This window comes from Serinus canaria, chromosome 2 (assembly GCF_022539315.1).
Source record: "Serinus canaria isolate serCan28SL12 chromosome 2, serCan2020, whole genome shotgun sequence".
Taxonomy (NCBI): Eukaryota; Metazoa; Chordata; class Aves; order Passeriformes; family Fringillidae; genus Serinus; species Serinus canaria.
This window is the reverse complement of record NC_066315.1, coordinates 14,642,711-14,664,648: the sequence shown is the minus strand read 5'-3', so window position 1 is coordinate 14,664,648 and position 21,938 is coordinate 14,642,711. Positions and strand designations below refer to the sequence as shown.

Genomic DNA, 21,938 nt, shown 5'->3' with positions numbered 1-21,938 from the left:
GGTAAAGCTGGTTAAAATCTCAACCGTGATTTTTTGTATTACCACGCACTTTTAGCTCTGTTAAAACAACCAAGATGATATTTCCACAACTATTCATAACACTAAGAAGTCGATTTCCGAAGTTCTATGGAACAACACTGTTTCACAGATCAACCTGTTTTCATGAAACTCCAAACTCAATTCAGCAACTTGGAGGTTCAGATTGCAAACAACTTCTGAACTTTTTCATGTGTCCATCACCACTGTAACCTCCCTACATATTTACGAATATTAGACACTTTCACAGCTGTATGGAGGACACGTGTATGAGTTAGCTTTAATTAACTAAAATTCTGCTCTGAAAATCCCCCAGTGACAAGAGGATGATGACATGGCTGGAGATTTCCGCAATTCATATTTCTAAGGCTTTGAAAATTTCATTAATTGACCGATCCTTTTTTTTTTTTTTTTTTTTTTTTTTTTTTGGTTAAGAGGGAGCAGAGGCAATGCCTGCCACACTCACCTGCAGTGTCCCTTCTAAACACTTTACAGAATGGCTATGATGTAGATTCAGGCGAAAGCCACTTTCCTGTTGGTTAGTTTCAAGGTTCTATGGCAACAGTTGACAATTAGAGATGAACCCTGGTGGGAAACAATGAGGGATAAATCATAGCACAGACAAATCCCTCACCTGTGATGTGTTGGCAGAGGAATTACTATTTGCTTGCTGTTGATGAATTTGTGCAAGCTGCTGTTTCTGCATTAGTGCCAGTTGCTGTTGATGTTGCTGGTATTGTTCGGCTGTAAATGCTGAACAAAATATAAAATGAGAAAATACTGTATCAAAATATGTAGGAGTTGTGTATATAAACACATCTAATTTATAAACCTAGACCCCCACCCCCAAAAACTACCACAACAAGTTCCTAAGAACCTTAATGCACCTCTTTGTCAAAAAGGCTGACCTCTTCCTAGAAATTTTTGTCCAAACAGCTTCTCTTTTTGTTTGTTTAGTATATATATAATTCAGTATATATAACTGAATTTAGCTCAAAATACTAAAAGGGAGAGGGAGAAAGGAACCAAAATGCAATCAGCCCCACCAAAAACTCTTTAAAAACAGATTAAAAAGAATTATTAAGTAGAAATGGCATCACTGTTTTCACCTTGTGAGACTACAGTATTGGCATTTTTAGTGAAATATGCCAAACTTGGCAACTGCAATGCACCCCTCACTGACAGCATTCTGAAGGCAGTAAGGGCCTACAACGAAGATTTATGTTTCAATTGAAAACATCAAGTTGGGCATGCTCACAATTGCACAGGCTATTGCTGTACAGTATCCTTTTTGATCATAGCTGCACATGTACAAGTAACTCCATCAATATGAAATTTCACAGAACTATATCCTTCTCTCTAAAATCTTTGAAAGGGATTCAGTAGTCAGTGAAGAATTTTATCCAAGTCCGGCAGAATTTTATCCATTTAACCCACAGGTGTAAAACTGATGAAGCATAATTCGTACAGATTGACAAGGGGATGCCCAATGGTGCAGCAGAAACATTGACTAACTTCAGTGCAAGCAGTTTTTGGTTTAGTTTACTTTTCCAAAACAAAATAAAGTCTCAGTTTTCAATTTACAAACTGAGTCAAGGTTAGAGTTTGAATCTAACCTTGCAAAAGATGCACTTCTCAGATTTTCCTTCAATTTTATATTCAGATTGTACAAATGTTTCCAAAAATGTGCTGTAAAGAGTACTCATACTTCAAGAATGCACTGAAGTCACACTTCTGGGAAGTTCACTACTGCTTGGCAACAAATCACTATCACACTTAAGTCCTGTTCACAAATTCCAATTTTTAAGAATATTTTTTTAATCTACTCCTTCAGGCTTGCTTGCCTGTATAAAACATGTTTACATCAAAACCATAATATCGTCCTGCTTCTGGATACAATAGGATTCTAAAGACCAATTATACCTCATGTATAAACTTGAGTAACAAGTCAGTATAAATGGCTGCAATATTTGGAAACATCAGAGCACACACTACTGAGCATGCATTTTCCTGGTGATCAAATATTGTTCAAACTACTTCCAGTAAGTACTAGAAATTGCACTGAAGTTATGTCCAGCAGTTTCCTATTTGAACACTTGAAGCTATAAAATTTTACTCAGCTGTTACATTCACATTACCTTTTCTGATAAGTAACATCTCTGAGCAAGTAAGGATGCAGCACTTATTTATATTGCCACAAGAAACAAATTACTTACAATTACTTCTACAGTTAAGTAACGCTGCAATATTTTAAAATTATTCCTAGAAGAATAACTTAAAAGTAGCAACCTCAGTCATAAATGTCCTTACAAAAAAAAAAAAAAAATCACAAACAAACAAACAAAAAAAACCCCCAAAACCAAACAAACTAGAATTTACTGACCAAATACTCAAGGAGATGACTGTTTAATTTTAACAAAAAAAAAAAATTTTACAATTACTTCAGATTTTTTTTAAGCTGCCATTCAGCACAAGTTAGAGCATGAAAGCTTTAGCACACAAAGATTAACAGGTAGAAAGCTGAGCAGCAGTTACAGAGGGAGGAAAATGGATATACTGTTCTGGTACTGAGACATATATATTGTTTTTTCAAAGCCTAAAATTTAAAATCAACATACATTTAGGCAACATAGTGCCAGTGACATTGAAGGTTCCATTTATTTACTTATGGTAGGATTTATCAGGGTGTCCTGTGCTGGGACAGGAGTTGGACTTGACACTGATAGGTCCCTTCCAACTCAGTAGATTCTATGAACAAGGTATTTTATTCTATAGTATAACATTGTAAATATATTGCTTAGGAATAGATTGCTTAAGTGATGTAAACAAAGACAACCCACAGAATGACAAAGAAGAAAAGGGCAAAAAAGGATATGCTGTACCACCATCTTTAACTATGATTAAAGCTCCCACCATCACAATCACCTTACTTGCACCTATTTAACTGAAATTAGTAGTTCATTTCAGTTTTCAGTCCTAAGTATATTTAAGATTCTAGCTATAAAACAGAGCTGAGGTAAACACAGTCACCTGTGTTGGTTTAACCACCTCCAAAATACTCTTTTCTTTTACAGCAGCAGCAAATGAAGCTTATAGAGATGAGCTGTGTTTGTTTAGGAAAAACTATGCTAAATAATGGCTGGAAGCACTCTTATTCTTTCCAGAAGTGACATTTTGAAAAGCTCTATTTTTGAAATTGTACATCAGTTATTTTCTTTTTAACAGCCTGGGACCCTTAGAGCTGTATGCTTCTCACCACTCTGGAAACTTGTACAGCCGTCAAAGGAAACAACTGACAGAAGAACTCATCTATACTTCATTGCTCATCATCCTCATCTATATTTCAGATCCTCCTCCATTTAAAAATAGTACCTGGAAAATACACTCAAGAACAACTAATTTCAGGTTTTTTCAATTTAGGTTCAACACCCAGCAACATTTTTGGTGCTTACCTTATTAAAAATAAAAGTCTATCAGACATTTCAAAGTATTATTTACAACACTATCAGGGGTTTACCATGAAATTCTGAATCAGCTGCCTCTGGTTTAGAAAGGCAGTACTGCTCAGAAAGGGCAGCTGCAATCTACAGCCTCCTAAAATAATCTGATGGATATTCCTTTTCCATTCCATAGACAGAGATGCTAATGTACCAGGACAGGTTATAGATTGCTATTACATAAGCCAGGTCTTCCCTCTCCATGCTAAAGAAACACTACATTGAAGGTTTTAATGAAAACATTGCTACTACTGTGAACTATTCAAATCAAAATTTCTTCTGGAGACCTGCAAACTAGGACAGTGTTACTTTATTCCTCTTTTGTTAAAAGCCATCATGTATTTTGTTTACACTACCACCGGGTTTCTTCCTCTCCTGCTCTCAGACTACAGTCCACATTACATTTCAGTTGAAAAAAATAAACATATGATTGTGAGATAAAAGCTGCTTCTGAAAACTGCCATTCCTACGTGTGTAAAAACCCATTTGTATGTACTTAACATGAAAGTACAAGGTTACCTATGCAACCTTACATATTCATTTCCTGTGGCACCCAAGTGTGACTGGAATTGGGGAAATCACACATGCTCAGCACAGCAAAGTCACAGGTGTACTGACTGTACCTCTACATAAGCAGGTACAAGCCTGAGCTTCTCAAAGAACAAGTCTAAGTTCAGCTGTCTTTTTTTTAAAGAATCAATTCAAACAGAATGTGCTGCTGCACAAAAACATGCTATTAATGTGTTATGTGGCTTGCAGAGAATACTTTCTGCTTGCCCGCAATGTAGCATGGATGCAACTGGATATGTGTCAAATTCAGCTTCTTGCTAACATCAGTTCATCTAAAAAACCTAGTGAGCATCCCCAAAAAGCTTCTTCCAAAAGCTTTATTCTCTCATTTTTGTTATAAAAATGAGAAAGGTTTTCAGCTGTATCCTTTCATGTGTGTCAAAAGAAAAATGGCACATGTAGAAGAAGTAGAAAAAAATGAATGTCAATGTCTTTTTGTCATACACTGCTCTTTATCTGCCTGGAAAAAAATGAGCAGGCAAGCAGCAAGCCCAGCCCTTTTCTGAACATTTAAATCAGCAACCACATTTCTGGTAACTAAGGAGAGTATTGCTACACTACACAGAGTTACAGATTCCTGACATTACTGGAGACCTTTAAAGCTTTAAATAACATTAGTAAAGCAACAAAAAGTCACATAATAGCTTCAAGTTTAAAAAGGGGACAAAACAAAACAAGGTTTAAAGATGACACATGAGATTTTAAGATAGGCCCTCGCTTTAGCAGCCCCAAACAAGGATGCAGTGCTTACAGACTCTTCTCAAACAGCATGCTCCAACCTCAGTGGTCATGGTTCCATCACATAGTAAAGACTATTTAATAGTGCAGGATTTAGCTAATTGAACAGTGATGAAATACCCAGTTTCATCCACTACACAGAATCACTACACAGTGATGAGTAAAGGGGTAAATCTCAACCATCACTACTAATACACAATAAATAAGAATATAAACATTTCAGAATCTCTCAACTGTCTTTCACAGCCAACATCTGTATCTTGCCACAAAACTTCTACATACTTTCCAAGACACCTTCAGTAATTTATGCAAGTCACTTGACTCTTAAGTTAACCTAGCCCAACTCCTTTTCTAACCTTAAACACAAGGAACCTTCAAGCACAACTCTGCCCGAAGTTATTCACATCTCAAGATGGTTACCAGAAGATGGACAACTCTTTACTAAGAGACTAAGCTATACAAATGCTTCTTGCTTGTTTGCAGCACACTGATTCAAGGGGTAACATTTCAAGTGAGACAGCCCTCATATTTGAAGTCATTACATGATGTTATACTGTTACCTTCTTCATTTAACAGCTTGGGACAACACACACACAAATATTCTGCAACTATATTGGTGCTGTACTTTGACAGCAAGGAAATGTTTTTGGGCTTACAGACCAGAAAAGGAATGAAAGGTAGAAGAAAAAACTTCATGAGTTCTCAGCTTTGAGTACAAGGAACAAAACTCTGTACATTACTGATACTGACTGACAGAGTAAATGACTCAATATCTCCTTTGTGACAACTACAAATCCTGTTTTATTAAAAACTGAGCAATTTCACACTGCACTATGAATGTGTTTCTCTACAATCACTTCGGTAACTATTTATACTCTTTGGGATAATGATATATCTATTTTTTGCTTGAACTAAGCCACTGAATATCATTTTTCAATTGCATGATTCTGGTTACATATCAGCCAAATTCTATGGGATGGTGATACTCAGCAGGTACTGCTTTTCAGAGCACAGAGTAACAGTGATACTGTCAATGGGCTTTTCAAAGATCCATAATTTGCAGCAGTTTTACATTGCAACATAAATATTTTAACAGTGCTCACTGACTGCACCACAACATTTAACATGCACTAGCCTTACAATGCTGTAGCTTACATTTAGCTTCTCCGAAAACTCAAGTTCTTCCCAGAAGTGGCCAAAGCCAGTGACAAGTGAGTGTCTGTGGGGGGCTGGCTGTGCCATCTGTATGAACAGATGGGCCTTTGTACAATCAACAGCCATAGTTCCACTCCCAACTACTGCTGCAGGTTTTACAGTGAGGTCACTCACTTGTTACTGTGCTTCCCTCAAGAAAGAAAATACAGACTCTTAAAGTTGACAACAATTACCAGTTTCCTTAAAAAGAAATCAGAGAGCATACCCCAGAAAGCATAAAATCCACGTGTAAGCTCCTGGTCCCTCTACTGGCATTCTTCTCCATTTCTGGAATGGAAGATGCTCACTTCATTTGCCAGGCAAACTGAGTAAGCTTTGTGGAGTAAACACAATGAACTAACTAGGTAAGCTTTTTTCTTATCTAATAAAGTTTAAAAAAATGTTAATACTGAGAGACTCAAGCAGCATAATTAAACCTTTTGACAAGTGTTTCAGTCCTGCTAAACATCTTAAGAATTAGATACTTAAATTACAGTAGCTTAAAAGCTGTTTCCTAACAAGTTAAGTATCTGTTCTTAAGAACAGAAATGATATTTCAGTGGGAAAACTGAAACATTAAGACTACATTAGGTTTAAAGAACCACTCTAATCCATTTATGGAATACTAGATTCTGTGATCCTTCCCGTGGAGGTGATGACCATTAAAAAGGCAGTTTTGATCAGAAAAAAGTTCACTAACTAAAGCTTCCAAACTTTTTCAGAATTTCAATAAACTAGAGAACTGCTAAATTGTGGGGAAAGATGACATGTTACAATGTCTTATTAAGGCAAATATATGAGAGCATCACATCCCTGCTGTACAAGACAACAGTTAGTGGTTACGAATGCCAAAGTGCATGCAAAGCAAACATCAATCACAAAGCTAAGTAATCCAGAACATCACATTTTTAAATCTCTATCTTATGAGAGATGTTATCTGGCTTACACTGCCTGGTTAAAGATTTTCTACTGTACAGCAAATTCTCACCAGTGAATTCAGAAGATTGGAGAGACTTAGAGCCATCAGTGTGATTTAGTATGTGATGCACCAGGCCCAAAGATGTTTCACTTTCTGAAAAGAAGTTCAAGATCGGTTTTACTTAAACATGGCATTATTACACACTATGAGAACATGAATCACTATGTCCTTGATTATTACTACAACAGCTTTTTATTTCAGCCCAAGAGAACTGAAGTGTGAAACTCCTAACATCAGAATCGGAGAAATTATAAACTAGATATAATGTCTATGTATGCCCTCCCTACTTGGTAGCAGAAGACAGACAGAAAACAATTAAGGATTTTTTAATGAAAGCTAGAAACCTTCCTACGCACTTTTATTTGTCTGCTCATTGTTCTTAAATGAGTTTCTACCAAATGTCACACACTAGTTAGGGTACACACAGTTTACTGCAGATACAAATGGACCAGCCTTGCATGGGATGCAAAGTGTAACAGTTCCACAAGCCCAGAGATCCTCAGCTTTGGAGCAAAGTTTTATTCTAGCTGAATTGAAAGTGAACGAGAAGAACTAGTAAGACTACAAAATCTTCAAGTCTCTGGAAGTGCTCAGGTGTTTTAAAAAGTACCAACTCTTCCACATCCACAGTCACATTTCCCAGACTAAAGAAGCTTTTTAATATTTTCTCCTTCAACTAAGTTTAGGATGGGCTATAAACATCTGTTACTCTTGAAGCCATTGCTTTTCAACTAGGATCTCAACAGCTCAGCCACAGATGGGCCAAGACTATTAAATTCCAATGATAATTGGAAGTGGCCAATACAAATTTCAATATTTTTCATCACCAAGTTTATCCTGTAATGTGAAAGAAGCATTTCAAAAAAGGGAAAACAGTATCACAGAGCAGTGTTGAGAATACTGCAGATACAAGGATTAAATAAAAACATCTAAACACAGCCAGTGATGGCATAAAAGCCACGGACAAGTCCTTCCTTCCACATTGCTACAAGGAATTGCCCTGAGGATTGAGAAGCTTCCTCCTGTTTCTTTCCGGGAAAAGGTTATCTAAAATCTGGCATCAGGTATAACACCTTAATGACAACATGAAAAAACAGTACAGAATCAGACTGATTGGGGTTGGAAGGGACCTTAAAGATCATCTAGTTCCAAACCCTCTGCCATGAGGAAGGACACCTTCCCCTAGAGCAGATTCAAAGCCCCATCCAACCTGGCCTTGAATGCTTCCAGGGATGGGGCTTCCACAACTTCTTTGGGCAACGCGTTCCAGTACCTCACCATCCTCACAGTAAACAATTTCTTCCTAAGAATTTCTTCTAATCTAAACCTACTCTCTTTCAGTTTTAATCAATTCCCCCTTGCCCTGTCACTACGTGCTCTTGTAAAAAGTCCTCTCCATCTTCCTTGTAGGCTCCTTTCAGATACTGGAAGATTCCAACTAGGTCACCCCAAAGCTTTCTGTTCACTCCTCCAGGCTGAACAAATACTGATCTATCAGCTAATGTTACATACTTGGGAAATGGAAGCACAGCTCACTACCCTGCTAGATCCCTAAGCATGCAAAACTGCTTTTAAAAAGCAGATTAAGAGGTTCAAAAAATACATGCAAGTTTAATGGGGAAAATGTTATTTCTATGGAGCTCCCACAGTAGAAGTTACTGAACAGCAATGTACAATTTGCATCACATCACCTAAATGTCTAGTTTACAAGAAAATGCAAGGCAGCAAGGCATTTGACTGTATTCTGGATACCCACAGCTTTTCACAAATAGTATGAATATTTTATATATACAATCCCAAACACAAAACCTAACAGTTTTCACTAAGGCTTCTTCTCAAAGTGTGATTTCTCAACTCAGTTGAGCAGCTCCAGTCAACTGTCAGCCTCTTTAGCCCTGCCAGCTTTCAGACACTGTTTTCAAAGTGAACCAGCTTCTGGGTGAAGAAGGCAGAAAAGAACAGAATGCAAGACTGTTGCCTGCTCTTAGGAGAGACTGGGAACCAGTGCTCCAGTATTTCACTAGTTGCAGCTATCTCTGCTCTGCTTCCTAAACACAAGGTTGAAATGGAATGATACATGTGTGCAACTTTAAGTGTCTCTAACTTTTTTTTATGAGATCCAAGTATTCAAAAATGTGAATGCAACGTATTTAATACAATGTCTCCAGCAAAGAGCAGTTTCTTAAGTGATGGAGGTCTAAGACCGCTATTTGCCTGGCAGAACCAAATCAAACAGGGGACACAAACACTTCAACTCAATACTCATACCTACTGTACACTGCATCTCTGAGGATTATGACTGAGAAACCTGCCACTACCAGCAATACAGGCTCCTTTACTGAAGTAATTCTGCTGCTCAACAAGTTCATTATCTACAAAAATAATGCTTTAATGTTCTTGCTTCCTTTTTAGTGGTGTTCTGAGTAACATGTGTTAAGACCTTTTAATAAGCTCTTCTTGCAAGAGGGTAAAGGATACTTTTTCATATTCTTCCGTAAGATCAGAAGGAACCACCCTCTACACAAGTGATCCTACTTGGCCACTTGTTCCTGCTGCCAAAATCTAGCCTTCAGCACACCACAAGTGTTCAGGTAACCTGTAAGGATTTTTAGACACCCCTTGTAAGTTTACACACGAAATCTCAATGCAACAACTTTCACAAATCTTTAATACTGAGTACTCTGAAAGCCAGAATCAGAATAAACTGCATTTCTTCAGGATCAAAATGTTTATAAATGCCCAGCTCTGGGGACACCTCCCTCTGATCTTCAGGATGAAAATCAAGGCTCCCTGCAGCCAGAGAATGGTATGTTGCAGCACAGCTTTTGTAACATAGCCTCTCATTAACAGAAGACCTGAGATACCATCTCAACCGCATGGCCCTGCTGGCCACATATATCAGACCCAAGGAAAGTATTTTCCACAGCAGTTATTCCATGTAGGCAGCATGTCTGCATCATGCAAGGCAGAAAAAACTCAAGACTTTCTTAGTAGGGAAGTCAAAACCACTCACGATGGCACATAATAAACATGGCAACATGACCACCTCTGTTGGTCACTATAGAATCCCAGGATGAATATCTTAAAAGTAAGTAATATGGTTTGACCACAACTTACAGTACCAGTGAAAGGATAATATGACTTAAAAATACAGATGCATTAATACGTGTTTTATGACAAAAGACCAACTGCCACTTCAAAAACCTAGAAGTCAAAGAGAAACAAACCCAAAACATTCACACCCACAAACTCCCAGCTTTAAAAACAGCTAAGAAAGAAAAAGCAACAGGGAAACCCTACAGGGTTGTTAAGCTGCAATAGTAACTACTACAAAAACGTCAGTAGGGCTGTTAGATAGCTGAGGTTCTTTACAGGACTGGCTACAGAAAGAACAAAGAACTCAGCAGCAGCAGCCCCACTGACAGGCAGCTCTGAAGAAGTCACTCAGACATGAGAGGTTTGAACACACCTGTGATCCGTATATACAATGTATCTCACAGCATCCTTTTAGAAAATGGAAAAAAATCCCACTAAAAATAGGCTGGTACCAAGATGAAGCAGATTGTGCTCCTTACAAACATTTACCCCTGAACAGGTGATCAACAGTACACCACACACACACAGACTAATAAACACTACAATGACACAAGAATCATAACTAAGATTATAAATAATTATATGGATAAAATCTACCTGGTTATGTTAATGACAAGTGACTATCAAAAGACTCTGGTAACTAATTTAAAGTATACCTATGAATTCAGACAGCTGTATTTTTTTATTGAACATTTAATTTCTGTACCAAATCCTATCAAAATTATGAAACTAAACTCCACATTTGTATTTTGAAAAGCTTGGAATACTTAAATATTTTTCACAGAATTCCAAGCACAAATGAATGTATTATACCAGGTACTTATGTATTACTTACTTATGTGGGAAAGTGTGTATTACTTTCCCACAGGCTTCAATATGCAACCACACAATTAAAACCTTCTATGGGACTCATCAACATAAATAATTCCATTTAATTCCTAAATGATGTAGATAAATATCCTGACCATCTATTTCAGGGAAAAAAACACTAAAAGGATGTGTGTGTGTTTATTTACACAGACACACACACAGACATGAACTATAAACTGCATTAGCCGATTTTTCAAGTCTATGTGACTTTCAATGTACAGCACTGTCCATGAATACTTTGCAGTGTATTTACAGTCTATTCAACACCCATTAGTTTTGTTTTCACGGTCCTCATCCGGCTACCATTTATCACAGTTCAGCCTGGCCACCAGGCAGAGAATGCCCTCATTCACTTCCTGACTTGTTTTTACTGATTCAAGCCAGTGAAAGAGCAGAATTTAAACACCAAAAGCCACACTACGATCACAAACCATAAGAACCATCAGTTTTAGCCCTAGTACATTTCCAGCAAGAAGAATCATGAAAGAAGAAAGGGGCATGGGGGCAAGGACCTACACCTAGGACAGCATGGAGAGGAAGCATGAAATAAAGCAGCAAACAACTGCTGTTCACTAATTCTACAAATGCAAGGAGAAAGAATTTTCAGGAAAAAGCCTCAAAACCTGATACAGGAGGGAAGGTATATAATATAGTGGCATATAGAATATTAAAATTATCTGATAACAGTGTAACAGTCTTTAAAGCAAATCACCAAAACAAGCCACAACTTACTTAGTTTATTAGGTATATGCATCTCTGCTCACCACACTCCTACATTATCCAGGTTTCCTATTGATTTGCAAAGCCATAATTCAAAATGGCAAAGAAAATATGATTCTAGATACTCCTTACAAAACCATGGTGAACTTCTAAGATTGTTTTATATAAAAAATGACATGACTTTAACCTTCTATAAAAGATGACATTTACAGTAAGTAACTCATGAATTTTGATGAGTTGGTAAGTTCCATTCTAACCATGTAAATACCAGTCTTCCAGTGAGAAAAAGCAAGAGTGATGCTATCCAATAGTGTTCCAATTAAAAACCACTAACACATCACATTTTTTCAGAGTCAGATCCTCAAATCTATAATTAGGTTCTATAAGATGTAATCTGCCACTTGCTGACAAGATGTAGAGGTGATTAGTCCGAGTTTTGCTAAGCATAAGCAGATGTATCAGTGAGGGTGGGCTACTTTTTGGCTGGGAAATGGCATTTAAGTTCATTTAAGTTCAAGTAAGAATTCACAGCTTGCTGGGACTCTAAATGCAAACATTTTACCTAAACATTTCCCATCACTGCCAGACCCTGTACTAGAAAAAATCTGGTACATAATATTTATATTAACATTTCAATTAATGTATTTTTAATTTCAAAAAAACCAAATATTCAGTGAACTTCAACCCTACACAATACTGTTGTTTCACCTTTTACGTTTCGACAGTTGTAATTACATACCATTGCAGCATTTGTATAAAACTCAGATGCAGTACGCTACTGTTAGAAAAAATGCAAATAAATTCAATGTAAAAAAAAAAAGATACACTTGAAGATAGGCTGTTACCATCAAAACAGACCACAATGTAAAATATGGACGACCTAATGATATTCTGGATTTTCTGACATAAGTTTAAAACTTGTAGAAGCAAGTTTGTTAAAATAGACATACCAATATGTGCTGAACCACTGCTACTTTTACTTTGTATAGAGGTACTGCATGTCTGGGTCCCGGGTTGTGCTGTGCCTGTTCGATTTAAACCCCTGTATAATTTCCTACAGGAGAGTTCATCATTGTCACTGTCATGTAGGGATGGTGTCCGAGGCCTAAAATGCCGCCATCTACATGATTTGATATTGACTAGTATCTGACTGAGGTCTTTTGAGAAAGATTTGTCCGAGGTATTTGTTTCTGAGGTATTGGCAAATTGACTGATTGAAGAGTGTTGCGATGAGGAAAAGCTTTCCAAATCCAGATGATGAAATGCACTATCGTAGTCCGAATGCGCTCTGTCTAGTAGCACCCTAAAACCAGAACAACGCACAATTACACTGAGGCAAGAAAACACCAAGGAAATCATCAGTTTGACATGTGTGCTTGTGGATGACAAAAGCATAAAAAAAGCTACACAAAAGTGTTCCAGAACAAGCCAACACACACATACACACTCCCCTGACACAATGCATGACCACCTGTTATTTCGCAGTAAGTATTTAGGCATTTATTTAGGTATATTCTAGCTTCTACTGTCTGAAGAAGAGCTAAGGTACAACATCACATTTTTAATAAAGACACTTCAATAACACAGCATTAATACAAAAAGACCTAGAGAATAACACTGCTTAAGTGATTAATATGTCCTCCTAAAGTAACTTAATTTCCAAAGCCTTACTCCCTTATATACTAACTATAGATACAACAATCCCAAAACAGTAGGGATGTTACACATTAACATCCAAATCCCCTTGGAAACCACCCATCAGATCTCATTCCAACTCTGCTGATTGGCCAAGCTGGCTTACTAATAATATGTGGAGAGGTGCTAAGCATAAATTTGAAATGCAAATCACATCCTTCCTTTAAATAAAAATTTAATACAGATGTACTATTTTCTTAAAGACATCACATACTTAACACACTCAACCATTTATAAATTGTTTTCAGTAAAGATTGTTAAAAGCAAAATGCCTGAAATAGGTAATTATTTGATATTTTTCACAATGTTTGAAACTTAACAGTTACTATAGTTTCTAAGCATCTCTCCCCAAATCACCCAATACTGTCTAAACTCTGAAAAGCATTTTTTGCAAAATACTATTTTTGGTATCTTGAAATGCCACTATTTGAGGATAGTTATGGAAACAACTTAAAAACAAACCAATCACAACTGAAGATATACATGCATTTTCATGCCAAAAATAGGAGTGCAAGCAATAGAAAACCCTGAGAACTATTTAAGAAAACATTACTAAAGCAGCGTCCACTAGTGCAAAACAAAAATGGAGACATTAGCAAGCTAATCTCCCTGTGATTCAATCCCTGTCTTCAATTTTTTAACTTTTGGGGTTTTCTTAGACTTTGTTCTTCTTTGCACCTTACTGATTTAATTTTTTTTTTTTTAAAAGCAGCAACAATTACACAGCACTTACCTTCCACCACGGCCAACCCGCCTTCGTGCAAACCCAATACACCTCTGGGGGACTGTGAGGGTGGTTAAGCAGTATCTGTAACGCACATCTCCTAATCTTCCCTCCTTAGGGCTACTCCACGGCCAGTTGCCAGGTTGGTCTAAATGAGGCTTAAAATAATTTTTAACAATTAAACACAAGATGTTTTCACACAGTGACACTCTGTCTTGCAATGCACAAGGAAATTCTACTTACAGCGTAGTACTGACAGCCTGCTTTCCTACGGAAGGCGAAAGGACCATCGGGATCATTTTCTTCCTCAGCCTCCGAAGAACCAGACAAAACCTTTGAAGAGGGGGTGGGGTGAGAGTGTCATATGAGGAGAAGTATTAGAAAATTCCTGAGTTTTACTTCCGCTCTTTCCCAAAGAGCAGCACAAAACACTAGAGGTCCTACCTGGGAAAGAGGTTCATCATCTGAGCTAGGAAAATCATACTGATTCAAATCTTTAGCATTAAAGACTGGCAGTGCAGCAGGATTTGTCTGTTGAGGAGCAGCAGCAGCGGACGAAGGTAAGACTTTTGGTTTCTTCTCATACTTTCTTTTGGGTCTAATAACATCAGGTTTATCTTGCTGCAAGAAAAATGAAAGCAGTGTAAAATTACACACAGAAGAAAATGACATTAAAATAGGAGTTTAAGTAAACTTCTGAGCTAGCAAGCTAACAACATAAATTAATCTCTCTACCATGTTCTAGTAAAACATGCAGTCATTTCACAGTGTCTGAATTTCATTTCCAGTAACTGAAACACTGAACAGACTACGTGGAATAAAGCACTGTTTGCTCTGTCTGTGGCAGGTAACTCACTAGCAGTTAAGGTAACAGTACTACTTTGGAGAAGGAGACCAAAATATATATATCATGATATCTACGGGGCACCTTTTTTACTTCCTAGCATTTTTAAATGACAGCCTTATATGCAGTGTCAGGGTATTACTAAACAATGTACAAACAATGGTACTTAGGCAAAAACAGACTTCTCAAAGATACCTATAATCTTGCAAAAATCTCTAAAAATTAAACACATTTCCCCATACTATGCAAAGTCAAGTTTAGGAGTATTTCCCAAGTCTCCAAGCTGTGAGACACTGCACTGATCCAGCATCACTGATAAGTACACACCAGCAATCACAAGGACAATGCTTTACTACCAGTGGAAGAATTCCCTGATTAAAGCCACCCTGTCAAATTCAGAACAGCCTCTGAATATTCTTTAGTTACAAGTTGCCTTGGTTTAAAATTCAAATTATACCTCAGCCTTTATCCTGTGTCACCTGACCTATTTAACATGCTCAGCTGTTCGCACTGTAGCTATGGTTTGTATGACACAAAATTAAAGCCTGCAGGGAGAAAAGTATTTGTCAGCTGTCTAAATCAAATAAGATTATTTGATACTTTACTTAAATATTAAACCAAAGATATACAGCAGGGGGAGAATTATCAATGGATCATATTTCAGAAACAAAACAAACCCTAACCCTCCGTATTAAATCTACTAGCTTAGAACAATACATGGTATTCACATTATTAGTTCTATCTTCATACAATGCCTAATGATAATAAATATAGTTTTGTTCAGGACATCCCAGCTTTATGGACAGTAGTAAAGAAAAATGTTTCCATCCTCCTGAATAAGAACACAATTGCATGTATCCTTTTATCTGTAGGTTGTCTATACTTCCTTTACTTTTATCTTGAGGGATGCTGGTAATCTGTTATCCTTGAAACTCCAACAGAACAAAGCCATTTTATTTCACTTGCAGCTTTGCTTCCCTATTGCAAGTTCCAGAGAGCTTCCTCCCTCCTCCAACCCTAAAATGGTGTATTTTGTACACTTCACAGCACGAATAGTACCTCAGTTATTGACATGACTTACTTTAACTTTATATTCTTTCAGTTCCATAGCTTCTTGGTGTTTAAATGAACTGCTGTTAGTCACAGGAATAAGGGGAATAGCATAGGTGGGTTTAAGTGGCTGCCGCTGCGCCATGACTTCAGACATGATCTCTCCACTGTAGTCACCCAAATTATACCTGAAATCAGAATAAATTTTATTTTCTGGAGTAGAATATCCATCTGGTAAAAAACTGAAAAATAACAAATTAATACTTGCAACTTGGGGTAAAAGGACTATCCAGTATATCAGCAATAAGTGCAAAAAGTATTATTCCAGAGAAGGAGATGAGTAACACAGGAAATTCACTGCAGTGAATAATGCTGACAGATAAAGAACAACTACTCTGTAAAGTATCTCCAAAAGGTAATACTATGAAGAAAAGGAGAAGGTTACCCACCCCTTTCCTTTGGAACTGGTACCATTTAAAGAATTTATCATTCAAGAAGTTTTAAGTGAAACAGAATGCCTTATTCATGAATATTCCTTCTTTTGTGTTACAGAGTACTTTCAATAAGCAGATCCAATAAACATTACATTTCAAGTCCTGTGACAAATGCTGAGTTGAAATGCAGTTCTCTACTGTGAGGGAGGGATTTGAGTCTTTCCTCTCTTCAATAGCTTATTTCCTTTAAAAAGCATCTGGAAAAATCTTCCTGATTTCTCTCCCCTGTTTCTGTTGAAAATGCTCAGGGCTTAAAAGAAGTGCCCTGATAGAGCCAATTCAGCTTGTCTCCCTAAAAACCCAGACTAAGAAGTCAGTTCTGCAGTTTTAAGGTACCGACTTGAAACATTTGCTTTCAAGAATGGACACTTAGGCTAGAAAAGTCTGTTCAGATTCTAAGTATCAACCTGAAGGACAACTCCACACTACAACTGTGATCCTCAGTCAAATGGGAAAGCAACACTTGGCAGAGCATTTGGCCCACAACACAGACAATCAACAGGATGGCAAAAGAAGCACTAGCTGGAGATGACTCACATTCAATGCTGCATGAAATGCTTGTTTGCCTCAAGAGGGTATTAGATCAAGCTTTTTTCACAAAGAATAGAGATCATAAAAAGAATGGTATTGATTGAAACTGGCCTTAAAAATAGCTGGGATTTCCATAATCTACATAACATACAATTTCAAATTACTTTGTTTGAAATTATGATCTCTCTTCTGGTATAATATACAGAGTAGATACCTAAGTTTGAAAGTATCTAAACACATAATAAACCAATGTAGCTTAGTATGACAATATCCGTCCCTTAATAAGGAACTTTCTAATGTTTTATTTTTTCTCCATAGGCAAATATGAATATACCATCCTGTAGATGTGAAACAGAGTCTGAACTTATTTTAAAAATCTCCCACTGTTAAATATTTGCAGCAATCCAAATATAAAGTAGTTTCCAAAGCTTTCTGCAGCAAATTTCCAATAAACATTACCTCTTTTCCATAATTTCCAGTGTTAAATGCAGCAACTCTCTCTTGCTTTTTTCCCTCCTTTTTATCATCTCCAAGATGGTTACTGCACGACTCAGATCTCTCCGCAGCTTCAGCATCTTCTCATAAGAAGCTTCATCATTTTTTCGATTCTGCAGATACATAAAACACTTGTTTCCCCACATCATTCAAGTTAAATAATCTGAATTAAAGTAAGCTATAAATATTTAGGTATATTAAAAAAAAAAAAAGTCACATGCTAAACTAAAGAGAAGCATGTGCATGTTTATCAATGATACACAGCTTGCCAACATCCTAAGTAGGTTTAACAGTAAATTTAGTGAAAAAGTGAATACAAACTTTCATTCCAAAGTGAGATTAAAGCTGTTTTAAGTTTTTTGCCCTTACAAATTAAAAATAGAACATTCAATTTTCTATTGAATGTAAAATAAAAATTTTATTTTACATTCAATAAAAAATTGAATGTTGTAAATTTTTTTCTTTAAATAAGCAACTTCTGGAAAGAGGGACAATGAAAGGAAAGAAAGGCTGAGGGAGGCACTGATACACTTACTTTTCGTGTCTGCATCTTTTCCGTTCGTCTTCTAAAAGCAACATAGGGGTCATTTGTGCTGGAGCCATCTCGTTTTTCTTGCTTCACTGCTGGAATAAGTGAAGGACCTCGACAACTTTTCCTCTTTTTAATCCAGTACTCATATACTTCTCTGATCAATTCGTCATCTTCCTTTAGCAACAGCTTGGCCTCTTGCAGGCTGACTGGCTAAATGTAAAACCCAGCATGTCAATTTCATACAGTAACAAATAGAGCATGTATTTCAAATTCTTTATATTCAAAGTACCATTGTACCTGCTGACCGCTGCCTTTTTCTAGTCTGTCTATCATCTCCTCAAATTGCAAAGGAGAGATGTCCATTCTTTTCTTCAACTTATTCACAAAGATCTCATCTTCCGAATCCAAGTCATAATCTGGCTGCTCAGCATCCAAACTAAAAGCTAAATGATACAGTGAAAGTTAAAGTTAGTTTTACTACAAAAATTAATTGTTCTAACAGAGCCCACAGTACACACCACACTTCAAGAGAAAACCAAAAAGTTTTGTTTGAATTTTGTAATAATGCTACTTCCACATGGATGTAAACATTGAGGTTTTTTCCTTGAAAAAAACCTACCCTGTTAAAAATTAGGCATAAAAGTTCACATCTACTTGTTATAGTTTTGATAACCAAAACTTATTAGTGGTCAAACCAACTAACAGCTCACTGCCTCACTGCTTCAGTAAGACATTTTTAGATTCACTAAAATCTTCAATGCTGCCAAGCATTCTGGAGTTTTATGTATTGTACAATCAGCAGTTCAGATTTCAGCCCAAACACACATCAAAGGTACTCCAAGCAAAGTATGTGCAGCCTACATTACAATGCTCTTTACATATTCTCATCAGTGATTTCTGTGATGTAGTTGAGTCAGACTACACTGGCCCAGCATGATCTGCCCTATGTAGCAAAGCATCTCCAAACACAAGTAATGTCTTGCAGAATGCAAACAACTGTTTTCCACAGTATCCTACGAAAACGCATCACTGCATTTGAAATGTGACTCCCTAGTTCTCATGCCTCATTCAAATTGCTGTGGCTGGTAAGAGACACAAATTTCTTTACAAGTGCACAGGTAAAAACACATATCCATTTTTAATAAACAAATAGGTAGAATACAGTGCAGTTTAAAATTGACAATTCCAGCTATTAGAACAGCCAGATAAGGAAAGTAAGAATAAAAAGTACAACCTTAATATCACCATGGAAGACTGCTAGTAGGACGGAAGAACTTTTCTACATTGAGGGTGGTGAAACACTAGAACAGGTTGCCTGAAAACTGCTGGATGCCCACACCTGGAAACATTCACAGTTAGGCTGGACCAGGCTCTCAGCAACTTGCTAAAGTTGAACTCCTCTCATTGCAGGGAGTTTGGACCTAGGTGAGCTTTAAAGGTCCCTTCCAACACACATTATTTTACAATTCAAATATTTTAAGCGATTACCGAGGCTCAGAATGACATACAAGTCTAACATTTAACCAAAGTTAATTAGGCATGAGATATGATTACACAGCACAGACACTACTTTTTCAATTCTGCTTATTATGCCATACAACAGAATTCTGCAACACACTGTATTTTTCATAATTTTTTCCAAAGGTATCTGAAGGAATGTGGTGCTCACATGAAGGGTCATATCATGGAAAATAGCTGCTATCTTTCAATAAAAAAAAAAACCACAACAAATTTGCAAGTCATCAGTGATAGCAAACCCCATCTGCTTTTAGATGTACAATACTTGCACCAGGCATAGGCAAATACTTCTACTACTATTGTCACTTCTGGTTGGCTCCCCAGTCCACTCTACGGCCATTTTATCCTGGTGATGCTTCAGGAAGAGGTATTCTGTTTCTTAGGTATGCATTATTATTTTCCTCTTTAAGTAGATTTGTATCTGTGCTTGCTAACAAATCTAGATTTCCCTCAGAACTGTTACTACTGAACAAGAATTAAACATACTTCTTTATCAAATAGAATTTTTTCAACATGTTGAAAAAAAAATTCTCAGAAGTCGGTCTTGTTGGGAGCTCAGACATTTATGAATAATGTCTTAACTACTAGTAAAATCAAATTCTCACAGAATCACAAAGTTGGAAGAGACCTTCAAGATCGAGTCCAACCCAAACCCTAATACCTCAACTAAACCATGGCACCAAGTAACACATCCAATCTTTTTTTAAACACATCCAGGGATGGTGAGACTCTACCAACCCCCTGGGTAGACAATTCTACTGCTTTATCACTTTTTCTGTAAAAAAATTTTTCCTAACATCCAACCTATATTTCCCTTAGCACAGCTTAAGACTGTATCCTCTCCTTCTGTCAGCTGCTGCCAGGAGAAAGCAGACTCAATGCAGACTTCAATGAATGAATTTCTTTACTTACGCTGTATGTGAATCAGCTGCTTTGGCATTTTAAATTCTCCAGGATATATAGATTCATAGTACGCAATATTACTTTCTGCTTCTGGAACCGGTATAACCATGTTATCCCTCTTCTCTCCATAGACTTGTTGTGCTGAGATAGCCCGCTGCAAATGATGTTCCTATTAAAAAAAAAAAAGAGAAAAAAAAAAAAGTTAAACGAAAACCTGAGAAAATATTTCCAGCTCTCAGCCTCGCTCAGGTTGAAGGAGGTATTTTTCTGCAAATGCTCTCTCTGCAAAGCCCTGAGCTGAAGAGCAGACGGTCACACCCGAAGTGCGCTGCCTGGGCCGGAGGTTCCCCGGCAGGTGAGCCCCGGCAGGTGGCGCTGTCTCCCTACACACCCCTCACACCCCGCAGATTCCCAACTCCTCCAGGCCTGTCGGCGCTCCTGGCACACAGACACACAAACCCGTACTTAAGAGAGACGCTTAGGACTGATTAGACATACAGAGTATAACAAGTACTTGCAGACAGATATTGACTCCAGTACTATTCTGTAGTTGCTTTGGCCATTTATTGCCAGTAATGCCAGAAAACCACATAGGAGCCTTTGCCACCATTGCCAAATGAGCAGCAACATTCCTACCCAGTGAATGACTCCTGAAGACGTTCTCATTTATTGCAATGCTTCCTATTATCCTCCCTTTCCTTCTCCTAATCCATCAAAAAACAGTAAAAATACAATCCATTCTCCCCACAGTTCTGTCAAGACAGCAAGTACTAACAGCAGGGTCCATACAGTTACTAACAGAAACCACACAGATGTGTGCATGTCTTTAAGTGGTTTACCAGCAATAGAAGGTATTTTTTTCCTTCTTAGCAGTGCTGGTTTCCTAAGTTTCTATTCTGTTCCTCCCAAGGTGCTCAGTAAACCAGTGCTACAATAGTTATGCCAATACATCTCTCAGTGAGATGCTGAGAAATACTCAAAACACTGAAATACTTGAAAGCAGAACTGCAGCAAAAGGGCAGCAGTGATAGCTGGTTTCAACACTGAATGTATGATGTTTATCCATATGATCTTATTATATCTTTGGCTGTCTGACTTCAATTTAAGAATTTTGGTACAATATGGGCAATTAAGATCTTCTGTCTAAACTTTAGAAAAAGATAAATAATCAAGTAGGTTATAAAATAGGCTTTATTGTAAACTGCAAGGTTGATACAGCCCGAAGTTCAACTATGTTCTAACATGTAATTCTGCTAAAAGAATTCACAGGATTTGAGCCTATCTATCTTCACACAAGCTGCAGACACTATTTCACATCTGTCCCCTGGTTAAAAAGCTTCTTCATGGAAAGAGACCAATCATGAGAACAAGGCATAGCAGAGCTGCAAGAAGAACTCACTGCACTGGTTTTGACCTCCAGCATTTTTAAGTCCAGACACATGTCACCTAGGA

The 21,938-nt window shown here is 37.3% G+C and overlaps 1 protein-coding gene across 8 annotated transcripts in view; it reads right to left on the bottom strand.

Annotated features, from left to right (window-relative positions):
- The window catches only part of EPC1 (enhancer of polycomb homolog 1), a 65,225-nt gene that overhangs the window by 3,065 nt on the left and 40,222 nt on the right, over positions 1-21,938 (bottom strand). For 3 of the 8 annotated variants that reach the window (XM_050970453.1, XM_050970454.1, XM_050970449.1), the window contains 12 exons: positions 20,496-20,655; positions 18,363-18,508; positions 18,069-18,275; positions 17,498-17,646; positions 16,045-16,201; positions 14,564-14,740; positions 14,363-14,452; positions 14,129-14,277; positions 12,651-13,003; positions 7,024-7,107; positions 671-789; positions 503-589 (listed from right to left, as the gene is read on the bottom strand). In XM_050970453.1, coding sequence (XP_050826410.1) covers positions 503-589; positions 671-789; positions 7,024-7,107; positions 12,651-13,003; positions 14,129-14,277; positions 14,363-14,452; positions 14,564-14,740; positions 16,045-16,201; positions 17,498-17,646; positions 18,069-18,275; positions 18,363-18,508; positions 20,496-20,595 — 1,818 coding nt within the window. In that variant the 5' untranslated portion in view covers positions 20,596-20,655. Of the gene's footprint in view, positions 1-502; positions 622-670; positions 790-7,023; positions 7,108-12,650; positions 13,004-14,128; positions 14,278-14,362; positions 14,453-14,563; positions 14,741-16,044; positions 16,202-17,497; positions 17,647-18,068; positions 18,276-18,362; positions 18,509-20,495; positions 20,656-21,938 lie in introns of all 8 variants that reach the window. The other 5 variants (XR_007776736.1, XM_050970451.1, XM_050970450.1 and 2 more) reach the window with 5 other exon arrangements.